At 41.0% G+C, this 27,142-nt stretch overlaps 1 protein-coding gene across 1 annotated transcript in view; it reads left to right on the forward strand.

The window, feature by feature from the left end:
* Positions 1-22,352, forward strand: part of stpg2 (sperm-tail PG-rich repeat containing 2) — a 55,934-nt gene extending 33,582 nt beyond the window's left edge. Inside the window, exons 11-14 of the mRNA XM_084361095.1 lie at positions 9,970-10,135; positions 13,322-13,437; positions 21,379-21,580; positions 22,140-22,352. Of these exons, the coding sequence (XP_084217221.1) occupies positions 9,970-10,135; positions 13,322-13,437; positions 21,379-21,546 (450 nt within the window). The 3' untranslated portion in view covers positions 21,547-21,580; positions 22,140-22,352. The remainder of the gene's footprint in view (positions 1-9,969; positions 10,136-13,321; positions 13,438-21,378; positions 21,581-22,139) is intronic.
* The last annotated feature ends 4,790 nt before the right edge of the window (positions 22,353-27,142 follow it).

Below are 27,142 nucleotides of genomic sequence, written 5' to 3' on the forward strand. Positions count from 1 at the left end.
CCCATGCTACAGAATCAGATCCTACTCCATCCTTTCTACTATGTGGACCCAACCATGAAAACCACCCAGCTCCCAGGCTAGCGACTTCCTGGATCTGACACCAGTGCACGGTCGAGACATTTCAAGAGACATTTCCTGGGTTTATTTTCTTTGGCCAACTCTTGTTTTGAGTCTCAAACTGAGTCATTTTGTTTGCTTCCTGCGAAGAGGAGTTTTTTGTTGAGAAAAAGAGTCATTTATTGGTAGGTGCCCTTTTGGTTTTTGTATGAAGCACTGACTGCCTCCTTGACAGAGGTCTCTGAGTGTTTTCTGTTTAGTTGTCTTTAGGGATTTCTCATGGTTTTTAGGACTCTGTTCACACTGATATAAGCAATTAAAATGCCTTTAATTTTGTGAGAAAATTAATCCAGCCCTCACAGTGTCTACTTAGAAAAATCTGGCCCTGGACAAATATAGTTTACTATGCCTGGTCTCTGGGGTAGAGGGGCAAAACCTTGTGACACTAACGCCATCAAAATAATCAAAAGCCAACCCACAGATGACCTGCTCTTCTCTGTCACAACTTGTGAAGCAGAGTGGTGAGACAACCAAATAAAATGCTAAATGCTGAACACTGTCCTTGTAAAAAAAGAAAAAACACCTAATGCAATGAATGCCGGCTGACTCGTGGCAGGTCTCAGTGATCAATCCATTACTTGAACTCTCTGTGAGTGTGTGTGTATTCATAAAAGCTGAAAAACAGAAAAGCATTGCTGCAACAAGGTGTTTTCTGTGAAAAATGTCATCTATATTTTATTTAAATAATTTAAAGACAACTTTTTTGTGTATTCTACCCTGTGTGTGTTCAGGGGCCGTGTCAGAGTGAATTATGAGTATAAAAGTGTTTGAAGTAAAAGCTGTAGGTCCAGTGCTTTTGCCCGATCCACAGTACAGTATGTCTCCCTTTACTTGTAGACGTATTATTTACAGACTATTTTAAGCCATTGTCTGACCTCTTAAGTGCCTCCGTCTGGGCTACGATTCACTATTTTCCTCACTTTACTTTTCAGTTAAATTGTCGTTAAATTGCTGTCCATTAAAAGCGTTGTGAGTCTCTGATTCAAACAGCTTGCTGGGTCTTATTGAAGTCTGATGCTCAGATTATATAATGGCCTAATCAGCTAACAGAGATAGAGAAAGGCTGCGTGATGGATGATGATCGACAGAGAGATAAAAGAACAAGTTCTGCCAGTGACTTCTAGAGGCTGCAATGTTCATGACGCCTACACAGTATTGAAGAATTGCACACAGCGAATGACATACTAATTATTTTTCATCTCTTAACTAATCTTTGTCGTGATGGCGGTGCTCGGAAAAAGGCCACTGGGTGATTAAAATCAAGGCAGAGTATTAATATGCTGAAAGATTATACAGCAGTTTAGAGACCATACTCTTCAACAACACTGGTTGTTTCAACAAATGCCACAAAATGACAAAGGCCTCTGGTGGATGTTGTAATTTCTCCAATAGGGAGCCATAAAGGAAGTAGTGTGATGTTGTTGTAGAGCCACAGAGTCTTTATGGATGAATGAGTCAACAAAACACTGTATATTAATGGAGTTATGAGTATTAATCTTTTACAAGATTTTTAATTTGCCTCTTGCTAATGACTGATGCCCACTTTTGACTTCACCTGTCCTCTAATTAAGCTGTTCTGAGCTTAATTTCCTGCCTTGCACGGGACAGATTCAGATTAAGTGATTCATATCTAATTAAAAACATAATGTTGACATCTTTTAATAGCTCAAGTGCGTAGTTTCAAATCTGTTTTGATTTACAAAGACGCAACTGGGAGGAGCAGGGGAGGTGAAGTCAGAGATGAGTGAAAGTAGAGACCACGTAGGCAATAAAAGGAGAGCTTCAGCGACTGGAATAAATGGTTGGATGCATGCATGAGCAACAGAGGAAGAGACAAGAGAAAAGAGAGACAGAACAAGCGAGTCTTAAAATGTGTGATAGGGCACAGATGGAGAACTTGTCTGTGTTGCACTTTCAGATTTTATGATGTGTGGATGCTCTCTAAGTTATTGCTTGGAGGAAAAGATCACATACGCTCGGTGAAATTCTTTTTCTCTCTTTCCTTATCTTCCTCGCTTGCTGTGAAGTCCTGGTTATTGTTACCTCCCTGCTGTCTTGCTGTTATAAAACAAGTCAGCTGAAAAACAGCCCTTCCTCAAAAACAGCCTGTGACTCGAAATAAAAGACATTTTACAAGCGAAGGTGGATAAACACTACATGATTTCTCGCGCATTCTCACGACTCCAGAGCAAGCCTCTGTAGAGTCAATACCTACTGTATGCTTCATTAGTTTGCTGTATGCAGTGTCGCCATTTAAATGGTAAATGGTTGCTTTCATAAAGCGCTTTTATCCAATACGCTTTACAATTTGCCTCTCATTCACCTATTCCCACACACACACACACACACACACATGCACACACACGCACATCAACAGCATGTAGAGCTGGTGATTTACTTCAATGGAAACAAAGACTGTTTTGGTGTATGTCCAGTTATGTTTTCGATGAGTCAATAGGGCAGTTAGGCCTGTCTTGGTTCTGTAAATGAGAGAAACAAGAATTCAAAAGTTGTACAGTTTAATTTTTCTGTTTAATAAGGAAAACACATGTGAAAATGCGTCCTTTCGTGACATTTTGTGAGTTTTTTTAGTTTATTTATTAGACTAAGTGAAGACCTTCCCATTAGCATACATCTCTCTGCTCAAACTCCGGGAGATATCAGACTATCGCCATTTGAGGCACAGGTGGTAATACATGTACCAGATAAGACAGGTGGAGGCTAGCTGATTAGCATGTTAATTTCATAAGACACCTCCACAACACAATGCATACATGTCTTTGACGTAACAACATTGTTATTCTTTTTGAATGTTTCAAACAATTCTGGCCTTATCTTACACATTGTCCCTTTGAACATGTGTTGTTTTATGTGAACAAACAAGCACCAACTGCTGCCCAAAAAAATCCATATTTGAGTCAGTCTTTACTCTATTTATTGTTTTGAGTAAGCTAGAGTGATTTGTTGTTTCTTTTTTTCTCCGGCACATCCGCACAGGAGATAATGTCTTCTTTCATGCGTTGTCTGTCTGTCTATCTCTGTCTTAAATCCAGTGTCATGTTCAAAGACACAGATCGCACAAATGCAAATCAAGAAAGATTTGAGAGCTTTTATACACTACTTGATGTAAATTAACATAACTTTGATACATTTCAGATGCACCTTTTCAGTCTAGTGTCAGAATCAGCCAATACTCCATCTGTAAAATTTCATTTGTATTGACCTGCTTTTTAAAATCTTCAGCAGCGTGTGAGAGACTGGACCCCGTTTGTATTTATTTATCTTGAGAATAATGGAATCGTCAGCAGACACCAGTGGACCTGTGGCACTGACCAGAATAGAGATCAGTATTTAAACAAATTACATTTTTTGCCCTTTTTTGATTGGATTAGAGGAAGTGAAATCAGACAGGGCCAGGTCCTTTAATTTGATAGTGTCTTTATCTATTATTAGGCCTGAGTTTTGTTTCTGCTGCCAATTTTCTCAACTTATTTTTTACTTTTTTCTTTTCTTTTCTCTCCCTCTATAGTGTACTTTGGATTCTGTCTCTGTCTTGCTCCACATCTGTATGTTTTCTCACTCTCAGTTAATCAGTCCCTCTCGGCCTCTCTTTCTCTTCACCCCTCTCCTCTTGTGTAAATTAGGCACATGTGGTAAGCAGCTGTGTCCAGTGTGTGCGTGTGCATGCCTACATGTACATTTCTCTGTCCAAAGTATGGGCACCAGCTGTGGCCAGCAGCTGTGTGTATTGCACATTGTGTGCGTGCGTGCACGCATATGCAGGTGTTGGCATGTGCCCATTTGACGCAGCAGCTGTGTGTTTAGTGTGTGTTTGGTTATGGACAGCTGTTTAGTAGCAGGTGATGATTTTAGGAGCCAAGCAGACAGTCAGCCAGGCAGGCGGCCAGGGGGAGGATGAGGAGAGCGAAGCCCAGTAAGATGTGAGGAGGGCCAGGACTGGGCATTAACTCAACCAGGCCATCTCCTCTGCTGGAAGGCTGGTGGTTCAGGAGGGACCCAGCTGTGGGTGTCAGTGTTTATACAGGCCCTTAAACCTGCCAGACAGCACAGACAGCTTACTGATGACTAGTGTATATAAATCACAGGGAGACAGTTACAGTGAGGCTTAAAGGGGTTTGGGTTTAAGCTCTACTGTAGATCTAAACTGGAGTCTAATCCTCTCACACGAATGCTCCTCAAAATCAGATTAGCTTTTAGTTCCTCATGTAAATGTCACATGAGATGTAGTGAAATGAGAGAGGCTGTTAGATTAAAGTAGACAAATAAAGCACTTGCTAAATAAAGAGAGAGGTTAAATGGAAAAAAGCATGAGCATGCAAGGATATAGTGGATGTAATTGATGTAAGGGAGGATCGAGTTTTTTGAACCGTGGGAAGAAGAGAGTAGGCAGAGCATCAGGCATCAAAAGACAATGAACAGGGCAAGAAAGTAAGCATCAAGGAGGGCAAAAAGAGATGACAACGCGATAATAGGCAAATAATGCAGGGATGGAGTGAAATAAAGGAGAAAGCAACATATACAAGGCTACAAAACACAGCAGAAAACTGTAGCTGTCAGCAAATTGTTAGACTAACTGCTGCCTATAAAGTGTGAATAGGAAGCGAATGGGACCCATATGGTTTCCTTCTGCCATTCCATCTATATTGAAGACCTGTCTAAAACCTCATTAAGGCCTTATGACACGAGCCATACCTCCACTACTAAAATCAGACAGATGGTTATCAAGCTCTATGATGAGACACCAGCTGTGCTTATGACACAGAATGACATAGATGGTCTATTCTGGGAGGAAAACAAGCAAACAAACGCCGTGTTCACTTTTCATTTAAATACTAGCGATCTGTTTTATTGCATAAGATTAAGCAACGCACAAACTGAAAATTAAACACAAGTGCGAGGATGATATCTGATCTTTAAAACTTTTGTACAAGAAGTAGAAGATTAATTCCTGACAATTAAAAAAGACAAACTTGATACTGGTATTGATAGAGCACAAGCCCCCCTTCCTTTTCTTAATTTTTGAAGCATATGATTAGAGGCTTTGACTTGAAATTATGGCAAATGATTGACTCTCCACGATAAAGATATATTTTAACTCGTCTCTACACAGCATTATTCTGTGCTGTAGTGCTGTGATGTCTTGTTATAACTCTGTAAAAGCTGAATCTCCCATCCCCACAAAAACATTTACCTATGAGTGCTACAAATGAAACCTTGTACCCGTAGAAATGAGAAATGAGATAAAATGACACAGACCCATCACTGACTAACCATCACTGGGATACATACACAATGCGCTTACACACAGACAAGCACATGCCCTAGCCCACACACTAAGACTATATATTATCTCGAGTGCAATGATCTGAAATATGGAAATACAGTCTAAAAAAAGCATTGCGCTCTGCAGGGAAAAATAAAAGGTTTTAAGAGTAATGAGAGGATGAAGAATGGGATGTGGTAGTTCGCACACACACACACACACACACACACACACACTGCATTTTGTGTCATGCCTGTTCATTAGTCAAAGCTGTCACTGCATAACTAAGCTGAATCGTTAGTATGGCGGTTGTCAGGAGGAGATGGCATGGCAGAAAGGCTATAAGAAGACAGTAAGTAACATCGGACTTTGTGTTTACATTTTTGTTTAACTCTTTTGAGGCTGGTACGTAACTAAGTATATGCTTTACATTTTCTATGGGCTGTAGAGGATGCTACAGTGTGTGTTTTCATCCCTACTAGATGTGTTAAATTTGGCTTTCCTAGGACTTTGCAAATTGATTACACAAAGACTAACCACAAACTACTACTGATATTGCCAGCTGTCCAAGACACCTGACAATCACCTTTGAACAATGAACAGTACACACATGTTCTTAAATAATCCACCAGTAATGCAGAGGAATGCCAAGTAATGTCAAGAAATTGTAAGAAGCAGTCACGCAAAATCGGTCTTGCAAATTCATGTGTTTGGTCAATTTAATGGCTGTGAGTCTTGTACACTTTTCATGAATAAACTCTTGAAGGAGAAACATTGCTGCCTCCAGCTGCCATGCACTGCTCAGGGAACTCCACCATAATGACAGAAGGGACTGTGCAGCTGCACTGTTTTGCAACTAGAAGAGATTTTTTTCCATAACCAGCAATGATCTGACACAAGACAGGGATTATCAAGTTTTTATCAATTTTAGAAAAGTCTTTCATCAACGTCAGATCCACCCCACAAAATCCAGGTATGCTTTTAAAACCCTTAAAGGAGAAGATAATTGTTACTTTGTCCATGTACCAGAGGAATCTTATAATTATGTGTAATGTTGTTTTATTTTATGTTAAGTTTTGTTGTTTTATTTGTTTGGATGGATAAAGCTTACTGGACAAGCATATGCTTTGACTGTAGTCATATCTAGTACCCCTCACAATGAGGGAGAAAAAACAACTCACAAACACCCACTAACATCTGGCATTCATTCCTGGGTCAACTGACTCAGCAGTAGTCACAGGTGTTTTTATCAGCTAATTTTCACCTCTTTTGTGACGCATTTCTTTGACTCAGGTTAACGTTGGCACGGAAATACTTTCCCATCTGTCTCCGTTCAAGCATCGCTCCAACGTATTTCAGTTTGTGCTGAGTTTTAAAGAGAGACTGAGGTAAAAGAGAGAAAAAAGTAACAACCCTAACTTTGTCACTTACCTCCATGTCAGTAGCAGTATAAGTATCTTCAGAGTCTGATGAGGTAGATGCTTTCTACTGTCCCTTGTTTTGCGAAAAAAAGGAAGAAAAAAAACAGGCAAACTTGTCCACTGACAATGTAAAACTCAGTTGCCTACTTTTAGCTGCTCTGCTAAACCCATGTGCCATGTGACCCGAGCGTTTCAAGACCCACATATAGATGCTAATTTTGGTATAAAACTGCTACAGGATTTATGAGAATGTTTTATGTTTCTGTTTTGTGCTTTGACAGGGGATTTGAGGGCTTAACTCAACACTGTTGATGCTCACTGTGCCTCTTGGCAGTATCTGTATGTAAGGCAGCACTGCCCATTGCAGTATCAAATCCAGGACATACTGTACTGTAGACCTCTGCTGCCTCTCATTGTACATGTTTACTAAATTAAGTATTTACCTGTTCTTTTATTCAGTATTTAACATAACTTCATGATTTATTTAAGTCCTCCCACAGTGTGCTTGATCTGTAGTTCAAATTGTTTTTAATTAACTAGAATTATGACTTCTAGTTTATATATAACATTTGGTATGCATCTAAAATATACAATTTTTGTTTATTTTTCTTGCTCCACTTTCATTAAAAAATACTGTCAGGGCTTGACAGTCTGTCTTGGTGCTCACATCACATCAATATTCAATTTCACCGCCTGCCTGCCACAAATGTGTATCTGGCATCTACAGTGCACTTTATGCAGAGATATTTTTCAGACAGTCAAGGGCACGAAATGTGATGAAATTGTTCGGAAAATCTGTGCTCGTGTGTGTGTCACTGGGGGCATGTAGGAAGATACCTATTGAGCTGTCTAAATGTGGAAGGTGTGTAATTAAAGAGAACCTGAGTGTTGTCAATAGGTGATGACTTCTACTGGGAGCAGTGGTTTGCTCCATGTTCAGGTATAATTACGGACCATAGGGCCCCTTGAAGGGCGTGTGTGCACATTATGTTGCCGAGGTTGGAGGATGATTGCTCCGCACTGTTAGATAGATCTGTGACAGATGTGTGCCTACAGGTGCATGTGTGTGGTCCTGTGTGTGTGCGAGATACGTACTTCAAACCAAACCAGGGAATACAGTAAAAAGTGACAGAATTTCTTCTCCCCATTGTTGAATTCATCTTATTTCTCAGCAATGCCACAGTTGCTTTCAACATCACACAGAATCCGGTTTGTGTCTGTCCGTGTGCGCCTGTAAATTGACAGTCTCTGCGTGTGTGTGAGGTTGTACCGTCGCGCACATGTTGTGCTTGCCTCTCATTCCTCCCACTGTGTCTATAATGAAAAGCTAAATGGCCTGGGCTAGCAATGATTAAAGATGGACGGCTACCTAGGAGGAGAAGGAGAAAACAGCGGTCGGGAAATGACAGTTTGAGGTAAATGACAGCTCGGCTATGTTTAGGATAAATGGATCGTGCAGCTATATTCAGCCTTCGCCATCAATTATTCAAAGACCCACCGACAAGACAAATCCCTAGTAACTCAGACTCCTTTGCAGTGGTAGTAGTGCAAGTTTCTAACCAGGTGACATGAATCACACAGTTCCCTTTTCAGATCCACCTGGGATCCATTACATGTTCAGCCATCAAGGGTGCCTCTGTGAATTTGCTCCTAATTATTAGCAATTCATTAATGATGAAGAATGTAATGGCCTTGTTAGGGAGGCTATTCATCTGGAATTACCTGTGATATGTTGGAAATGTCACCCATGTTTCTGTCATTGTTCCTCTCTCTGTTGAGAAGCTGCATAATGACAGGTGTGAGCCAACCACTTATTTTTGCGTGTGCTTGTATGTGTGTGCCTTTGTCTTCATTTGCATGTAGATGATGTGACATGTACTGTATGTCCTTGCATCTGCACACTGATATTCACGCATGAGTGTGTACATGGGTGATATTGTAACAAGTCTGACAGTGTGCTCTGATAACAGGTGGGTGAGCGGGTCATTTGCTGTTCATAATGAATGTGTGTCCGTCACACTGCGGACCTGTCAGTTGTGTAATCTAATAAGGGGACCAGAAAACATGACGTTTTGTGTGTGTGTAATTGTGTGTTGCGATGGACAACATTTCCCAGAGTGTTAGCCGGTGACTCAACCTTGTTTCCTCCACCACCGTTCAGTTCTTTGGTGTCTGACACATTGCTGAAGTGAAGGCCGAAGTGTTTCCTTTTTGTTGAATAAAAAAGATCCTTCTTGTAAGCAGAAACACAAGTCTCGCTCAAAGAAAAGTCTCACTGAAATCCTGCGAGAGGTGAGTTGTTTCAGGAAGACAACCGTCGAAACGTCAGTCAGAGTTGGAGAGAGGAGCTTGGAGTTTACCAAGACGGACTGCTAGCAAGAATTTATTTCGAAAGTCATTGCTGTTATTAAACTGATTTTGACAATGTAACTGTAACAACTCAGCGATATTTCATAGCGAGACGTCTCCTTGAATGATGCTTGTGTGTCTGGTTGTATAAAGAATCTTGCTCTTTAAGCAGAATGGTCTCTCTGTGTAGGAATTGTTTCCGTTATGTTGTCAGACTGTGAAAAAAAAGCAACCTCAGACTGTGAGGCACAAACAAGCACTTTTAGAGGACCGAACTTAAATAGTCAGAGTTGCCCCGAAGGATTACATTACAGCTATTGCAGCCATGTCTCAGCTCAGGCAATCTACTGGACTGATTTTTAAAAAATAAATGGGTGAGTATGAATCATTTACACACCAAAACATGTAGGATGTGGTACAGATAATCAATGAGGTCCAAAGAGTGAATCCGATTGACTTGGGTGATATCCTGACGTTCTGACCAGCAGGGGTGATTCCACTGGATGCAAGAAGAAGTCAGATTGATGTTCATTTCGTAAATTATGATCCCATTTGTACTAAATATATATGTTAGAAGCAGTGTATGATTTGGGGTGTGGCTACCTTGTGATTGAAAAGAAGCTACCGAGGCGTGTCCTTGAAAAACAAGATGGTTTATGCCTATCTCAAGGCTTCAAAATGGTAGTCCACAAACCAGATGGGTAACGTGACAATGGCTTGACTTGGTTTAGTTTTAATTAGCATGCTCTCCTCTCCTCTCCTCTCCTCTCCTCTCCTCTCCTCTCCTCTCCTCTCCAGGACTCCCCTCCGCCCAACACTTACAACGTGTGTCAGACATTTGAGAAGGCTAATGGCCGCACTTACTCCCAACCCCTAAGTGAAGAAGCCAAGAGACGTCAGAGCTGCTTCCTCTCTGCTGCACCACGGGCTAATTTCTTTTTGCCATGTGACCCCAGTCTACCAGGTATCCATCCATCCATCCTTCCATCCATCCATCCATCCATCCATCCATCCATCCATCCATCTCGATGCTGTACGCCCTTTCACCATCATGCAGTCCAATTAGCTCCATCTCTGTGGGCCTTTAACCTAATATTTACCTCAATTACACTCCCATTGAAAAATGTTGTTTCAAAATTGATAGATTCATGACTTACTTGGATAATTTATGACCAGCCCCATTTCACCAAGGGACTCAACCCATGAGGCACCCCAAACCGTTTAACCAAAATCCAATTTGCATATAAATAGATTTGGACTGTTTGCAATAGTGTTTCTTCTTCGTATACACACACACACACACACACACACACACACACACACACACACACACACACTTGAACACCCACACGCACTTAACAGATATGCAGACACAAGCATGTGGGCACCCTCGTGCACATACAGACTCACAGTTGGACACACTCATTGATATATGCATAGGAACACACACATACAATCATTTTGCCCATTATTGAATTTGCATTTATGAATAGGCCTACAGTATATGCAATATTATATTTCTCATCATGCTGGGTCCCCTGCGATCACATTTCTAATAATGGTAAGATCATTTAACTATTCAACATTTTTCAAACACACGCAAACACACACACAGTCCCTGCAGAATGACAGTATTTGTTTTTAATGTAATCCTCCGTGACATTAGCAATGACTCAAAGTGTTTATAAAGCATGCATGCTGTTTTCCTGGTTTGTGTTTATTATAATTTTAAAAGTCTGTAAGTCATAAGGTGATTGCAGTTACAGTAGCTGTTGGGTCAGAAAGAGCACCTGACACCTGACTTACCATAAAACAGTGTTAGTAAATCAAGTAAATCAGCTGCCCGATCCGTTCTGCTCATGCGCGAAAATGGTCCTATCAGTCACAGAATGTTACAAGTTATTTGCATGAATGATCATAAAACAAGTCCTCCCAAATTTAACCTCTCAAATCAAGGTAACAAAATGGTTTTTAATCATTGTAAATGTAAAAGTTCACCGTTATGTAAGAGGGAATTTACTGACGTTATAAGACACTTTATTGGACAGCCCCAATATTAGGTACTTCAACAGAAATTAGGCGAGAGAGAGACAAAGGTACTTTTACACTATCCAGATTAAAATGGATTGAGGAGGATAAGAAAAACAGGATAACACTATGATTTTAAAATTAATTGTTCTTTTTATATTATTTTATACTGTCTCTAATATTTTTTTACAGCAACTTGCATCATGAAAAAACAATCTGAAATTCTATCTGTATTTTGTCATATATCGTTCAAATAGCTGGTACATGTCGTGTACTGACAGGGTGTGGTTGGACACTGTATTGGTGACATTAATCTTGGCTGCCCACCTTGAAACTGTGGCGATTGTACAGATCTTCTGTGCTGCCCGGTTGATGATGTGTGTGAAGTGTCAATGTGTTTAAATCTGTAGCTCTTTAATGTTTCATCAGAATCAGCTTTAATGGCTAAACATGTGAACACATAATATACATACAGCAGCGGTATTCACTACACATATTATATGAGGCTAGACATACATAGATATAAAACTGCAACTTCACTGATGTGCGGAGGCATACAACAGCGAAGCAGTAATTCTAGCTCTTGATGCACTGAATACCATCCGTTGCCCTGGGGCCCATTAAACCATTTCAAAACCGATTGTAAAAGTCATTTCTATAATGTCTGAGAGGTTCACAGTTAAGGTTTTAAATAAAAAAGGTTTATGGAAACAATGCTGTGTAATGTATAAACCTAAGGTTTATCTTCTTCACTCTGAGACAAGTTATCAGAATTCAATGTTTCAGACTGTTTCTTCTGTAAATGAAAAACGCTTTGGATGAGGTTCGTTTTTACTTGTAAAACCGAGTATGTGTGTGTGTTCTGTCTTTTGATATGCTTGTGTGTAATAATATCAGCATGTGTTTGTGTACGTGCATCTCTTTCATTTTATATTCATAACATGAACACATTTTCCAAAAGAACCTCACAGTAAAAAATAAATTCTAATCCCTGCAGAGTTTCTGGTCCTATACAGGTCCTCCTGTGCACCACATCTTGGTGTTAGACAGCAGGGCGGTTCAGTAGTCTGGTAGCCTGAGCTTTGATCAAAGTACAGACAGTTACATGAAAAATAAGCTTACATACCCAGATGACTCAGTTCAGATTTATGCTGTTCAACCATACTGCTTTGACTTTTGTTGTATAATATATGTGAAAAAGGAGCAAAACAACCAAGGTACCGTCTTACATAAAAGAGGAAAACATGATTAAAACCTTCTATTAACCTTGAGCAAAATAATTTATTAATGCTATGGCTGATTCAAATAAACAGCAGCACTATGTTACCTGCCACAGCAGCTTTGCTGTAGACCCCTTAGCATTGCCAAAGGCAGAATGTTCAGAAAGGTACAGATTTCAGCTTCAACCAGAATGATTTAACCTACCTTAACCATCAGAATTGTAACACTTTCAACTCAAATAAATACCTGTGATGTTGAACAAAAATATAAATTTGTACCATTCATGCATCTTTTAGCTATAACTGCTTTTCCTTTAGAGCCGGGCTGCTCAAAGTTGGCCTGCCGTAGGGTAATCTGAGCACTGTGGGCGAAGTCACACCTAGAGCAGAAAGTCAGTCAATTAAGGGAATCCTAGTACCACTACCATCTTAATATTTTACGATAGGTGTTTGCTTTTGGCCCATCGCTCACCTATGTTTCAGTTTTGGCCCATAAACACCAGTGACTGCTGTGGAGTCATTCAACCTGAGGATGAGGGGTTTTTTTGTCCAGTGTGAAATGGTTAACAGAGACAGACCATTCTCACTAACATTCACACCAATTAACCTAACCTACATGTATTTAGACAAGAGGGGTAATTTGGAAACAAATATCTTGAAAAATCTACTTTGTAGGATGCAATGCTTAAACCTCTGGTTTTCTTGTACACACTGAAGGTCACAGTATGCTATAAAATACACATGTGTCTGAGGTGTTTGCTTGCCTGCATCACTTTTGCATGTTTGTGGGAATACACCAGTCTTTCCTGCTTCTGTTGAAGCAGCACATACGAAATTATTTATTTACTCGTATGTGTGAATACCTGTCTTAACAGTATGTGATGTGTGTATGTGTTCATCAGGCCCTGGCAGGTACAACCTCAGTGTGAAATCCTTCCCTCAGATGGCTCTGATCTCCTCCAGAGAAGATCGATTCAAAGTCTCCATGAACACCAACCCTGGGCCCGGCGCTTATCAGGTAAACATGCTGTTACAGTTACATGTTACTCTCGGGAAACATTCTTACTTCCCAACACAATCCCATTCTACATGACTCCTTGACCAGCCAACATTTAGTCACAGTGCTTTGACATCAGTGTACGTATGGACATGTGTCTCCTGGAGTTTACTTCATATGTCTCCATATGACCAGTAGTGAGTGTATGCAGAAATGCCACAGATATACTGTATGTCTGTGAGTATCTCATGTTTTGATCGTCAGACAATCTTGACCTTGAGCTGAAGAGGAAGAAACTGAATGCCTTGTTAAATTATTAATTTTTTAAATCCAAACTTAGTAGTAGTTATTGTGGTTTTGGAACAATAGCCACTGAAGAAACACAAAGCTGAATAATATGGTTTCTTGCTCAAGGCTCAAGCTTTTCACGTTGTGAGAGAAGTGCTCTTAATTGACCTGCCTGGGTAAATTAAACTGGGAAAAGCGAGTGCATTTTTATGAAGTGCAGTGTTGCTTAATGCAGCCACCTTAGACTACCGACAGAGACAAATGCACTTCATGGTCAGAGCATAATACAGTTGTAATGAAACCTATCCAGAACCTAATCTCTCTTTGCTCCATTTCAGTGTGTTTTAATAGGACTTACAGCTTTGGGTTACAGCTGCTGGTGTGTGTGTGTGTGTGTGTGTGTGTGTTAGAGAGAGAGAGATGATTGAAAGAGCGAGTGTTGCTTCCAGTCCCTGCTGACTTTGAGTGGTGAACATCAAAGACAAAACCACTGGGTTTGATTTAAACCTCGCTACACAGTTCATCTTCATGTTCATGTCCATGGCTGTAATGTTATCACAGGGCTCTTTCTTCTCTCTTTCTCTCTCTGACTGCCCGTCTCCCAGTCTGTCTGCTGTCTCTCTGTGGATTTATCTCCTCAAATTTCTTCTGCAGTTCACTCTCTCAGTCTCTCTTCTGACTGTTTTGCTCTGTTTGTCCCTGTCATCCTGTTCTTTCCCCATTTCTTTTGGTTATTTTGCAAAAAGTTTCTTTTTGATTACAAATGGTTCAGACACAACCAGTCTTGGTCAGTTGTTGTTTACAGAGATGGGTAAAATCATTCTTTATTTGGTGTTGAATGATTATCTTCTGATTTATTTCCTGCCCATTGTTCTCAATTAGATTATGTCCCCCCTGACGAGGGGACGGGAGACTGCTAAAATGGTTTAGTGGGAGAAATGATAATCAAAAATGGCAAGCACGAGGCAATCATGTTGTAAGAGTCACGTCCAGGAATTGACCTTTCATAGAAAATGTTTTCACAGTCAGATTTGTCAGAAAGGATCAGTTCTTTTAGGGTGCTCACAAGGATAAAACCAGCCTTAAAAAGTAGTTTAAAGCATTTTTTGGCTCCAAAGGAAGCTGCATGTAACCTGATACTATTATCTACTATATACTATACTATCAACTATTCTGCATTACACCCCTGTGACACTGTTGGGCGCATTATGGACAGTTTTAAAACAAATCATCAAAATCAATACAGCAGAACCAGAGATATCTCCATTTGTATTCCATGCATTGTTCTTCCTTTTCTAATCTTTGGTGCCTACATTACCCATAATGCATTTAAGCCAATGAGTGACATCACTTTTTTTTTTTTTTACATGTACAGTAGTACTCCCCAAGACCTGTAAAAACACTTTAATGTGTACAAATGGTGGAGTTACCCTTTAGTAAACATATAAGAACATGACATTTTGTCAAAGAAACACTAAAACAGATAAAAAATAAAAGAACAAAAAGACGAAGACGGTGTAGGGGAGAGAGCGGAGGCAGCAAACAATGTTGACATGAGTGTATCATTACAGTAACCGTGAGAGATGTCAGGTAATGGTGGTCTGGCCACGCTGTGCACCTGCTTAAAGATAATTGGACATTACCAGTCAAGTGGTTGCCAAACAGCTAATAAATGAAGCAGCTAATGCCATTCAGATGATGCAAGCGTGACTTAAATGCTTCCTGGACTTACACTATGCTCCAGTCCACTTCATTAGGTCTCAGTGCACAGCCACAACTCATTGGAAGTTCACCTCCACTTAATATGAGGTTTACCTATTTCCAGCTCTCTCTGCAGAATATACAGTCTGTGCTGCCAATGCCCTCCATCCAAATTTTCCAATTTCCTCCTTTTCTATGCAAATTGCTTCATAAATTAGCAAGGCAAACTGTTTTTGATGGATATCCATTTTGGTACAGGAACATGTGAGAATAGTAGCCAAACAGCTGACAAATTAGCCAGTGATTGTGAAGCATGAACAAAGCAGCTCACGTTTGCCCACTTCCTTGCTCAGTCTGACCAGTGTTCCTTCTGTGTCGCCTGTTCCAGTTCATCAGGTTTCAGTATGGAGACACAGCTCACCCGAAATTCACCTCAGTCTTCTGAAATTCATTCTTCTCCAGCTCTCTCATCTCTCCATCCAGCATCTCATTGAAAGTTTGCATTTTTCCTACGTTTCCTTGTCTTTGCAGTGCAAATCTCATCATCAAACGTCCATTTCTGCAGGAACATGAGAGTATTTGTGATCTAACTGGATCTTGGAGGTTAACAAGCACTGCTGCTACAATCATAATCTACCTGACACAACGTGTGTTGTCGTCATTCATGCAAAATGGCAGTCAAGACTAGAAATCCTTTGTATGAGTGCACAACGTTGTGATGTGTGGGTTACATTTCAAGTCTTTCTCTATTTAAATAATCTTAATGTTAAACAGTTTGTCCCTGTGTGTGCGTGCAGCAGCGTGTATCATTTTGTAAGTACTAAGCCTCGGTAACACAGGCAGTATAGAGTGCATAATTTTTCCACATACATTTTAACAACCTCTATCTTCCCATGCAGATGTATGCTTGCAGATATTCTTTCATCACCATATGCTGTGTTTTTCCTCTCTTTATCTGGTCTCCCCGTCCCTCTCTACTTCTCACAATGTCTCTCTGCTCCATTTCTCTCCGGTATAAGAGGAAACTGTAGCTGCGGGAATTTTTCCACCAACAGTAGCTAGTAAAACCGTTGAAGTATCTCATATGGTCTCCTCTCCGTTCCCCTCCTCTCCTCTCCTCTCCTAGGTAAAAAAAAATAAGGGCATTAAATTAAAAATTTAAATTAAAATCCAAATCCTCCATTTTGGCTCGTCAAGTGTTTGTCTGCAGCCACTTTATTCAAACCGTGAGAGTAGAGTTAATGTTGGGAGATAATTGGCAGCATAGTAACATGATCAGATTAGACTGGGTTAGACTCCACTGGCTGGTTGAGGTTATTTCTGGGGAGTTTACATGTACCTTCTTTCATGCATGTGCTTCATCTGGGTGCTCCATGTTCCTCTTGCAAGTTGGGCGAATAGGAGGTATACATGCATATGTATAGAGACCCTATGCACTGACAAAGAAACTTTGTAATTCATTCCCTATATAGACTGATGTCATGCATTTGTGAGTGAGACATCTTGTGTCTCAAATTAGCTTCGGAAAGTTCAGCTCTTTCTTTTTTCAGTGGAATGCATGTCTCAGCTCTTGTCTCAGTAATTAGCTGTGTGACTGTGAATCCATACGACACCACAGGCCATACAGAGTTAAAGATGTTGTGAAGTGGTGCAAAGAGATAACAGAGCATTGAAGGCATGCAGGCAGAGAGAGTGGGAAGATAGCGATGAGAGAGAGGCGGGGAGGGGTGAGACAGAAAGGAGAGACGGGGACAGAGGTGAGACAGCGACGTAAAGGTGGTGGAGACGCATAGAGGAAGAGAAGCAGAGAGACAGACAGCGGCAATAGAGCAGCTGAAGAGGGTTGTTAAATTCAACAGCTGAAAATGTGTTCTGAGGACCTGCAGTGTGAAGCAGACTGCCGCATAATGGAACAGTAGCTGTTTAAGCATCAGTGTGTATGTATGTGCATCCATCCATACATGTGCCTGTAATGTCACAAAGCTATCTACTCAAGCGGCATTAGGTCACAGTGAGGGCTCATTTAGTGTTTCCATTAAATGCACCATGTTCGGCACCTACTTCTGGTAAGTAGGCTCGATTGCCTTTCTCACGCACAGCACCGTTCTGATTGGTTTAGCTTAATTTAACAGAGAGGGGAGCGTTGCTGGAGCACAGGAATATAAAAAGACACAAGGAGCAAACGTCGAGCAGCCTGCCAAGTGCAAAGCACATGCAGAGCCAAGAAAAGTTTATTCGATATTCATTATGAGTCAGAACAGAAGGTGTCCTAAACGCAGCTGACATTTTCATCAAACCTTCCTCAGGGTGTGTTGTTTATGTCTCTGCATGTGCTGCCTCAATGTGAGAGTTTTTAAACTTCAACTTTTAAAGCGTCTACGTGGGAAGCACTTCCCCCTGATACCATCTCATCATGTTCTCATTTTTTTCTGATGGGGTCAATGAGGTAATATACTTTATGATTTAAAATGCGAAAATGTCCCATAGCTGCATTCCAACTCGTCACAGCCACTCTGCCCAAACTCTCTGTATGTTTGCTACGGTGTTTCTGTGTGAAGATGGCACGATGTTTTGAGGGTTTGAACAACAGTTTGCATGACTATGCATTATTTTTCTTTTCATATTTTAGCTGGAAGTCCCTTTAAGTTCAAGAACTCTTTTACAAGAGTTACCTAGCCAAGGTAACAGCCATACAAAAATCACAACATAGTAAAAACCTTGATGATATTGTGAGTCCACAATAAACAGAAACACTGCTACTCAAACACATTGGTTTCTCAAGGTCGTGTGTGTGTGTGTGTGTGTGTGTGTGTGTGTGTGTGTGTGTGTGTGTGTGTGTGTGTGTGTGTGTGAGACACTGAGAAAGGATTATAGTCAGAAGGAAAAGTAAGTCAGTTAAGTTTAATCAGTTTAAGCTTTTTAGTTAAAGGAAACATGGGCTATTACCCATAAATGTGGCAATTGTAACCATGTGGTTCATGCTAACTTTGCATTCGCTATGTCCGCTGTAGGGACTCAGGGAAATGACCACAGGCTCAAAACAGAATCTACTTTCTAGTTTTTCTCTTCAGAAAAACTATTCTACAAAGTGTCGGCTTACTGACGCACCGATGGAAACAAGCTGTCTGTATCTGTAAGGTGTTTTTAAAATGATCTCCCCTCAAAACAACGGCATCGGTTGATCATTCAAATGCTTAAAATCACCTACTGTATGTTTACACTTCATGATTATCCTGTTGGGGAAGCAAAGGCTGAGGTAGCGTGATGTTGCAGCATCTCAGACCTCCTACGGTTTGGATTGATGGTGGGGAGACTTGGTTTTCATCCCTTTTTCTATTTTATAATCAACATTGTTTTCTTCTAACCACGGCAACAATATTTTCCAAGCCAAGTTGCCTTTACTCAACCAGCTGCTAGCATGTATCTGTGCATGTATCTGATGAAGCTTGTGTTGCCTTTACCTGCATGTGTCATGTGCTGTATGTGTGTTGTGGGAACGACTTTGCATTCAGCACTCCTTCCTCCGTGCCTGTGTGCACCTGGTACACGTCTGCATACATACTGAGCAACATCATCACCAACTCCCTGCATGTATCCTCTTTACCTTCTCCCCTCTTTGACCTAGTGAAACATCCCATAATCTCCCCCATCATTGCCATGCAGGTGGTGTCGTCACTTCCAAGGGCTCTTCCCCATCTCCTCGACCTCCTGGGCAACCCTAAGGCTGACCTGGAGTTGAACTGGCAACCCTTTTCCCATTAGGATCAATACTGAGATCTGAGCCGCCCCGCCAATGTGCCTAAATCCTACTCTGGCACCTCTGGCATACTGATGTGTGTGTGCATGTGTGCGTGTGTGTGTGTGTGTGTGTGTGTGTGTGTGTGTGTGTGTGTGTGTGTGTGTGTGTGTGTGTGTGTGTGTGTGCAGTGGGAGGTTAGGAGAGAATAAAAGAGACAGAGAGAGAGAGAAAGCTTTGACAATGTAATAGGTAGATTCCTCAGGAAGTACCTGGCTGAGAGGGGGATGGTAGGTCAAGTGGGTGTGCATACAACATATGTATGCATGTATGTTTGCATCTTTGCCCGTGTGTGTGTGTGTGTGTGTGTGAGAGAGAGAGAGAGAGAGAGAATTTCTTGTGTTTTGAGACGAGTTGAGGTGATTTTAAGGTCAAACTTTGAAATGCATGTTCTGTTGTCTTTTTCTCATGTTCCTCTTGGGTTCGACCGAGGACTAATAATTTGTGTGTGTTGCTGTGTGTGAGCTGCACGTTACAGTTCACTGACTGTATATACTGTAAAGGTGGATGGCGCATCGCTACTTCCTACCACTTCCTCTGAGATACAAGCGTTGCCATCTTGCGCTGGTGATGTACAGTTATTTGGAGCCAGAGTCCGTGCAGTTGTGATCGGGCAGTGTAGCCGCGGGGTTCGAGTTCCCGCATTAATTGGCGATATCGACAATCCAATAAGGCATGAGGATAAGGTCAAGCTGTTGTTGAAAAGTACCACTATCTTTTTAGAAGAAGGAGAAGAATTTGCAAATGAAAATGACAGCTGTCAGGGGATAAAACCAATGATCTGTTGATCTTTACAATCTTTAACAGAATTTTAAAACGTAAAGCGATTGAATCATGGATTTGGAGAATCATGACACCTCGCAACTGCCAACGACAGCTTTCAATCCTGACGTCACACACTTTTTATAGCATTAAATAACTAATTTAAACTTAACTTATCAGAACAATTACCACTTGAACATACATCAATGCGATAACAACAACCTGAAATAACAGAAACCATTTTTGGGGAAAAATGTATTTGTAGTGTTAATTTTTAGTTTGTCCTGTCTGCTAAGGGGGCGGAGGAAGCGAACTTTATGATTTATGCTGCAGCATGTCCCCAGGGTGCGATCGAGATGATTTGGGGAGCGGTCATGTCGTCCATCTTTCTGTACAGTCAATGTTAAAGTCACAGTTAGCTTTTAGAATTCATCCATAGTCTCTACTTTCTCTTAAGGCATAGCGGAAACTATTAATTGCTGTTCAAGTGTTGTACTTTAAGTGATTGTTGTAGTTTAAGTCTTTACATGCACAGTATGTGCTGCTTTTTGGATGTGAGTTACTGGTTAAGTCAAGGTTGTAGTGCAATTAATAAATAGTAAATAGCAATAGTAATATTTAGGATAACAGTCCAGTGACCTGCCATCAGGACAAACAAACTGTAGTTAAACAAAGACCAGACGAAGAAGAGCATTGCTGACGATTGTCAGGACACACCTGTCAAGGTTTTTCAACCATATTTTGCAGAAAAACAAGTTGAATATCTGAATGAAGGCTGCAGTGTATCAATGAGGGTGCATGGCTCAGCATTGTTGTACACCGACTGAAAGAGAGCCAGATGTTTATACGGATTGTGAGAGATGAAGTCGAGGACATACAGTACATGATCAGATGGTGTGTAGAGCATGTGACTATAAAATAACTCCCATGCCTGCCTGAACTGCTGCGAGGCTCCATCCTTCAATAAGTTGTGTGTTTTTGTGGCTTATCCATTTCTTGGAAGACGCTGTAAAGCTGTTTCACACAAGGCTTTAGTAAGCAGTTTCATACGCTGTCAAAGGAGACAGTTTATGTGAAGTTTTATATGACTGTTGAAAGCAGATAAAAGCAGGGCGATTGGTGGAAAATGCCAAGAACTGTCGAACACAGGTCTTAAAGGACAACCATCTGTCACTCCTCACTCCATCAAACTAGCCCCCATTCATTCTTTCACTCATTCACTCATTCATTTTCCTTTGTTTTTGTACAGTACAGTTGTCCTGTGTACAGTTGACAAAGTCTGCTTTTTTAATCATAAATTAAATGTGTTTATATGTACATTTTTCGCTCTCACATATTTCACATGAACACACTGCACTGCTCTTCATTTTACCTCTTCGTCATTCCTCCTTCCTGCTCTATTTGTGTCTTTGCAGTTGAGTCCAGGTGTGATGAACACATTAATGAAGGGCACCTTCAACACAACGCTCAACAACCCTCTGGTTCCCTGCTGTTCCCCCTGTGTGGCCCCTGGCCCTTTAAAAGCCCACAAGCCCATTAACACTGTTGCACCCAACGCCTTCATCGCCACCAGGACTTCTTAGAGCTCTTTGTGGGGTCAAAGTTTAGAGGTGAAAGGTGAGTGGTGTGAAAGGTCATCACAGTTTAATTCATATGCTGGGGAAAGCTGATTTTTCATGAATATTTATGGTTATCTCCATTTCTGTGGAATGTATAATAGATAATGAGAGAGAGATTATTTTCAGTTATTGAATTATATCTTAACACAGCTTATTAATTAAATGAACAGAAATGTGGCGAGATCTAGACTTTGCAAAAATTGAAAATAAAGCTTTCTAAACAAGCTGTTTTCAGATTCATTGTGAATCACTGAAGCACGTTTTCTAGCTTGTTTGTTTCTTCCTCTTAGTATTATATCTACTCCCTGCCACCTCTTGAAAGCTTACTTAAGCAGTCGGTCCAACCTCTGTTTGTTTTGCACTGTGTGTGTGTGTGTGTGTAAGCCCAAAAACACACAGTAGATCCCTAGAGCCGTTGTTTTGGTAATAGTCTTCAGTTTTCATGCCCTCACAGTTCATTTCACAGTTCATTTACAAATTAGAGCGGCAGTTATTTGGGGATTTTTTTATTTTTTATTTTTTAAAATCTAAAATTTGTGTCTTTTTTTTTGTTTCAGGCAGCAGTTTGGAGGAAGATACCTTCTCTTTATTCAGTGAAATGTCTACACTGGACTGCATCTACAGCTCACGGTTCCCTCATTCTTTACTCTCATCAGTAATGACAAGCTTGACACACTGATTCAGCTGTTCTTTGTGGATCAGCTCCCTCTGTTTAAACCACTTTGCTAATCAATAACAATTGTAAAGCTATTAAAATGAACATCGCCTGAGGTCTTTTGAAAGCCTGTTACTCTTATAAACGACACTTTGTCCTCAGGGAACTTTATTGTCTTTAAGCAGCAACTGCAAGATCCAATCTGACTTAGAGAAGACTAATTAGATTAAAAATGATGGGAAGTCTTTGCCATACTGATTTTGCAGTATAATTTTACTGTACTGCTCATATTGGTTAATGAGAGGTAAGCTGGGTAAGTGGCAGCATGGGATCACATGCCTCAAGCTCGATATGAACTCACACAGTCTGTGTCCGAACTGCACGAGACAATCCGAAAAGATTCGTGGCCATACATTATTGCTAAGCATGCATAAATTATGAAGCCATTCATTATGTATATTTGTGCTGGAAAAGGTGTTAAAGTCATATAAAAACTCATAACTTATGTTTTAGTATTGTTATGAACTGATATACTTTGCTCATTAATCAAATTGCCTCACCTTTTGTGTGATATACTTGCAGACATACAACAGGAACACGCATCCAAACCAAAAGAGGCAGCTGCATGTATCTGTGGTGATAATATTAGGTGTTTTAAAGGCCGGGTGAGCCGTTATGGAGAGCGATTTTTTATAGTTGAACCTAACAAGCAAACGTACACCCCTCCCTGCAGTGCTCCCTCAGAAACTGTGCCTCCCAAATTCATGCAGACAGGACGAGACGGTTTCCCATAGTCAGCACCAGCTCCAGACATCGATTCTCAGAACTCTCCTGCTGCTTGAGCTCATCATCAAAACAACACGAAACAAAGCTCCAGACTAAGCATATTTTGATTTAATCTCTTAACACATTGTGTAAATGTGGCAAAATGTTACCAGAGGGATCCTGGGATCATGAAGAGGTGGAACGTTTACCTTTGCCAATGAGCTCGGGTCCTGGCCTGAACAGGTAGAACAGGAACCAAAGCATATTTCATGACGAAAAACATAATCAGTAGCCCAATTCAAAATGAGGAGACCTATGTTTTAGGGTTGTAATTTCTCATGTAGGAGCAGTACACTACACTCTCTAATGCATCCACACACACCCAGATATACACTGTGCATGTACTGTAAGAGATGTACATAAAATCAAAATTACAAAATAATCAACAGAAAATATGTTTATAGGCTAATATTTGTTCAAAGGCATTTGACTGATTACACGTTAGCATGTGCCTGATTTGCCGTCCCTATCACTCACCCTCCCCTTTCCCCTGACCTGTACATGAGCATGAACACCACCTGTTGCTGATTCGCTGGTAAAGTGTTATTTATGGACTAGTTTTTGTTTCCAGTTTACAGAGTCAGGGCTGTGTACAAACAGTGGACCGACAATAAGTGCGTTGGGTTTGAGTAGTTGGCCCCACCTTTAACTCAGCATGCAGAGGAGAGATCTGATGTGTGACTACAGCGTGAAATAATGAGTGTACAAAGGATACTTTGACATGCCCTGTCAGAGGAGAAAGGCTGGGGAGTCAAGAGGAGGGGTGAGAGAAAAGTGATGGAAGACACTATGACTTAAGAGGACAAAATTTGGAAAAATATGCAGATTTGCTTTCAAATATCTCTTATGTGTCTTGAATATGAAGCTTCAGTCAGCAGCCAGTTTTCAGTCATGCTTAGCATAATGACTGAAAACTGGTCTCTGCAGATTGCCTGGCAGCCTCACACTGAGGACTGTTGTCGGCCAAGAAACAGTCCGGCACATCACCTCATGTAAAACAACTTGTCGGTTTAGCACTTAAGTTTTGTAGGGATTAAAAAAAAAACATTCTTGCTAATTGGTGAGCTGTAGAGCTACAAGCAGGAGGATTTAGCTTTTTCCCCATTTCAAGTGTTTTTTAGGCTGAACTCGCTGGTTGTAGCTTCATACTTACAAATACCACACAGACATGAGATGGGTGTCAATCTTGAAATGTCAAAGTAATGCTTTAATATTGTAGGATTTAGTGGCATCTAGCAGCACACTTACAGACTGCAACAACCAAACACCCCTCGTCTCACCCTCCCCTACGGTGGCCGATGACAACATCTTATTGTTTATTGTCGAATCTTCTGTTTCTTGAGGAGCTAGAGCTTGATGCTCTCCGTCTGTCTTGCTGGCCTCGGTTATAGCATCACTTTTTCCTATTTTTACTTGCCTCAGGATGTCTGCTTCGCCTTTGACATTTCAGACTCGTATCAACAGCTGTCAAGCCAAACTGCAGGGCAGTTGCTGTGTGTTGTGCGGCTTTTGAATCTCGTGTCCACATATAGTTTTTCAGGCCAAAATCTGGGATGAAGCACTTAAGTGGTCTTGGCAACATCTTTGCTGTGAATTTATTTATTCATTTGGCATATTTCTTACTGGACATTTTGGCCCTTGACATTTTCATCTGCTCCATCACTCCATGTGTGATATGCCGGGTCACGTCTTCTTGTCTTTGTGTTGGTTTTTGCCACATTTGGTTCAGATTCATCATCTGCTTTACGTTTACCTGGGAGTCCTGTCACAAATGTGTTTGTGCTTTGTTAGAGGCGCAGAATCATGTCCACTGATGGCTTACTGTATCATGTGATGATCATACCTTTATTTTATCTTGGTTAACTCATGTGAGTGGGGTTAAGCCCAAGTGGAAGTCTTAATGTCTACCACTCATCAGTAGGGATACATTTTTAAAATCAAGGATGTAGATATATTATGTGTTCAAAAAGTCATGCAGGCAAAGTAAAAACACAGAAACATGAAGGGAGGCCAAGTTGCTTCAACAGAGTATACATGAGAACATCTGAAAAGTGAAGAAAAATAAGTTCCTGACCTTGTACACCTGCTATCAGAGAGGCAGAGATGGCTGCTGAGACAAGGTGGTGTAGGCGGTTCACAGTGTCAGATAAACCACTTTTACTGGCCGTTACCACTGGAGAGTGGAGATTTATGCTCCTCTTCTCTGCTGATCACTCACAGTAAAATCAGCTATTCATGGCTGTGTGTGAATGTGTGTGTTCTCCGTCCTGAGAGAAGGCGACAAGAAGTGTTTAAGCGCCAGACGAAGATACACAGATCACACAGTGCAGGTAGATCTTGCAGCTTGATCATATCTGATTTGAAATAACCTTTGCATTGAATGACTCACCCCACCCCTCCCCACTTCCTGTGTAGGAGCCTTGCTTGTCCTGCTGTGTTCAGAATGTCTCACAGTAACAGGTTCGACGGAGTACAATGTCTCTGATTGCTCCTGTGGGCCTTTTAACCTAATGAGGTGTTTACTATCATTATTCAGCTGGGAGCAGAGGGAGACACAGAGGGAGCAGAGGGAAGGGGAGGAGCAGGAGAGGATGGTAGGATAAAGGGAAAAATAGAGACAGAAGGAAGCTAAGAAAAAAAGGGGGTGAAGAGAAGAAGAGGCCAGTGCAAGAGGGAGAAAAAATGGGAGATTGTATACAGGCGGAGGAAAGATCAGAGACTTAAAAGAAACATGAGGCTGAGGAGGAAAGAAAGGCAGGGAGGAAGGGGAAAGAGCCTGGTGTTATTTATGCCTCCCTCGGCACTCGTCTTTACCTTTTTTTTCCCTGCGAGCTGTTTTACATCGGCGATCTAATTAAATCAAATAAATCACGGTGCACACACACACACACAGCCACAACAGCCCCTCCTGATTCTGGGATTGTGAACATCTCCTCCCCACTACACCCCTCCACCCAAGATTGAATAAATCTCGATTATGGTGCATTACACGGCACATCATTCATGTTGTTTATAGGTCTAAAATATGCAAACAGACCGGGGGCATAAAAGTGATCGATGCTCAAATGGCCCCTTTTTCCTGTTCTCTTCTCATCTCTCACGCTGCACCGAGCACCGTCACTTACAGATGTCTGCGGTGGGATGAAGACATATTGCGTTGCGTCCTTCCACTGTCCCCTCATCACGATGCCTACTCTCATTGTCTTTGTGCCCAGGCATCAGAAAGCCATTTTTATTACCTCATCCACTAAAGCGCTCTGTCTCTGCTGTTGAGCCATTATTAAATCTAATTAGTTCTGCCAAACCTTAAAGCTGTCCCCGAGAGATCTCATGATAATTGTAAAATGGAGGTAAGTTGATCAGTGTTTTTTATTGGTTACAGTGGGACTCTAATACAGGAAACACATGCAAATAACTAGCAGCTGCTAAAGCTGCAGTTTGTTTCCAGGAAATGACTGCTACTAGAAGACAACTGTTTGGGCATATGTTGTCCAAATATGTTCTTAGCAAATGTATAATTTTTTGGCCAAACCGAGCATGAAATGAATATTTATACTCCATGATGAATATAGTTTGTTCATGATGACGACGGGTTTATTTGATTCTTTCTTTTACAATATCTACCGTACTGCTCTCCTCTTGATGGGTCAACATTTGTAATATCATATTTTACTCCCAGAAAAGAGATTTCAGTGGTTTGTTCGAAAGAGCTGACATTGATTTCAAGTCATCCTGTGCTTTTTTAAATGGTTTCCCATGACGGCACTAGATTGCTCCACCAAAGACAGTTGGTAAGTTTGGGGACGTGACTGTTAGAGACTTCAGCTACTTCAGCCCAGTTGCCAGGATATAAGGTTAGCAGTTAATGTTTCTGCAAACCACACAGACGTCCAAGGTTGACATCTGTACCAAATGTGGTATATTACAAACATTATGCTTTTTAGCCACCTTTCACATCAGGAGGTGGAGGTGATTACAGGCCAACAAGGCTGCCAAATGTAAAAAAAATCGACTTTTCTTACAAATAGCACCTTTAAGCCAAGCCATGATTTCTTCCCAACTATAATCAAGTGTTTTCTG

The sequence above is a fragment of the Pagrus pagrus genome (genome assembly GCF_965226575.1).
Source record: "Pagrus pagrus genome assembly, chromosome: 8".
Taxonomy (NCBI): Eukaryota; Metazoa; Chordata; class Actinopteri; order Spariformes; family Sparidae; genus Pagrus; species Pagrus pagrus.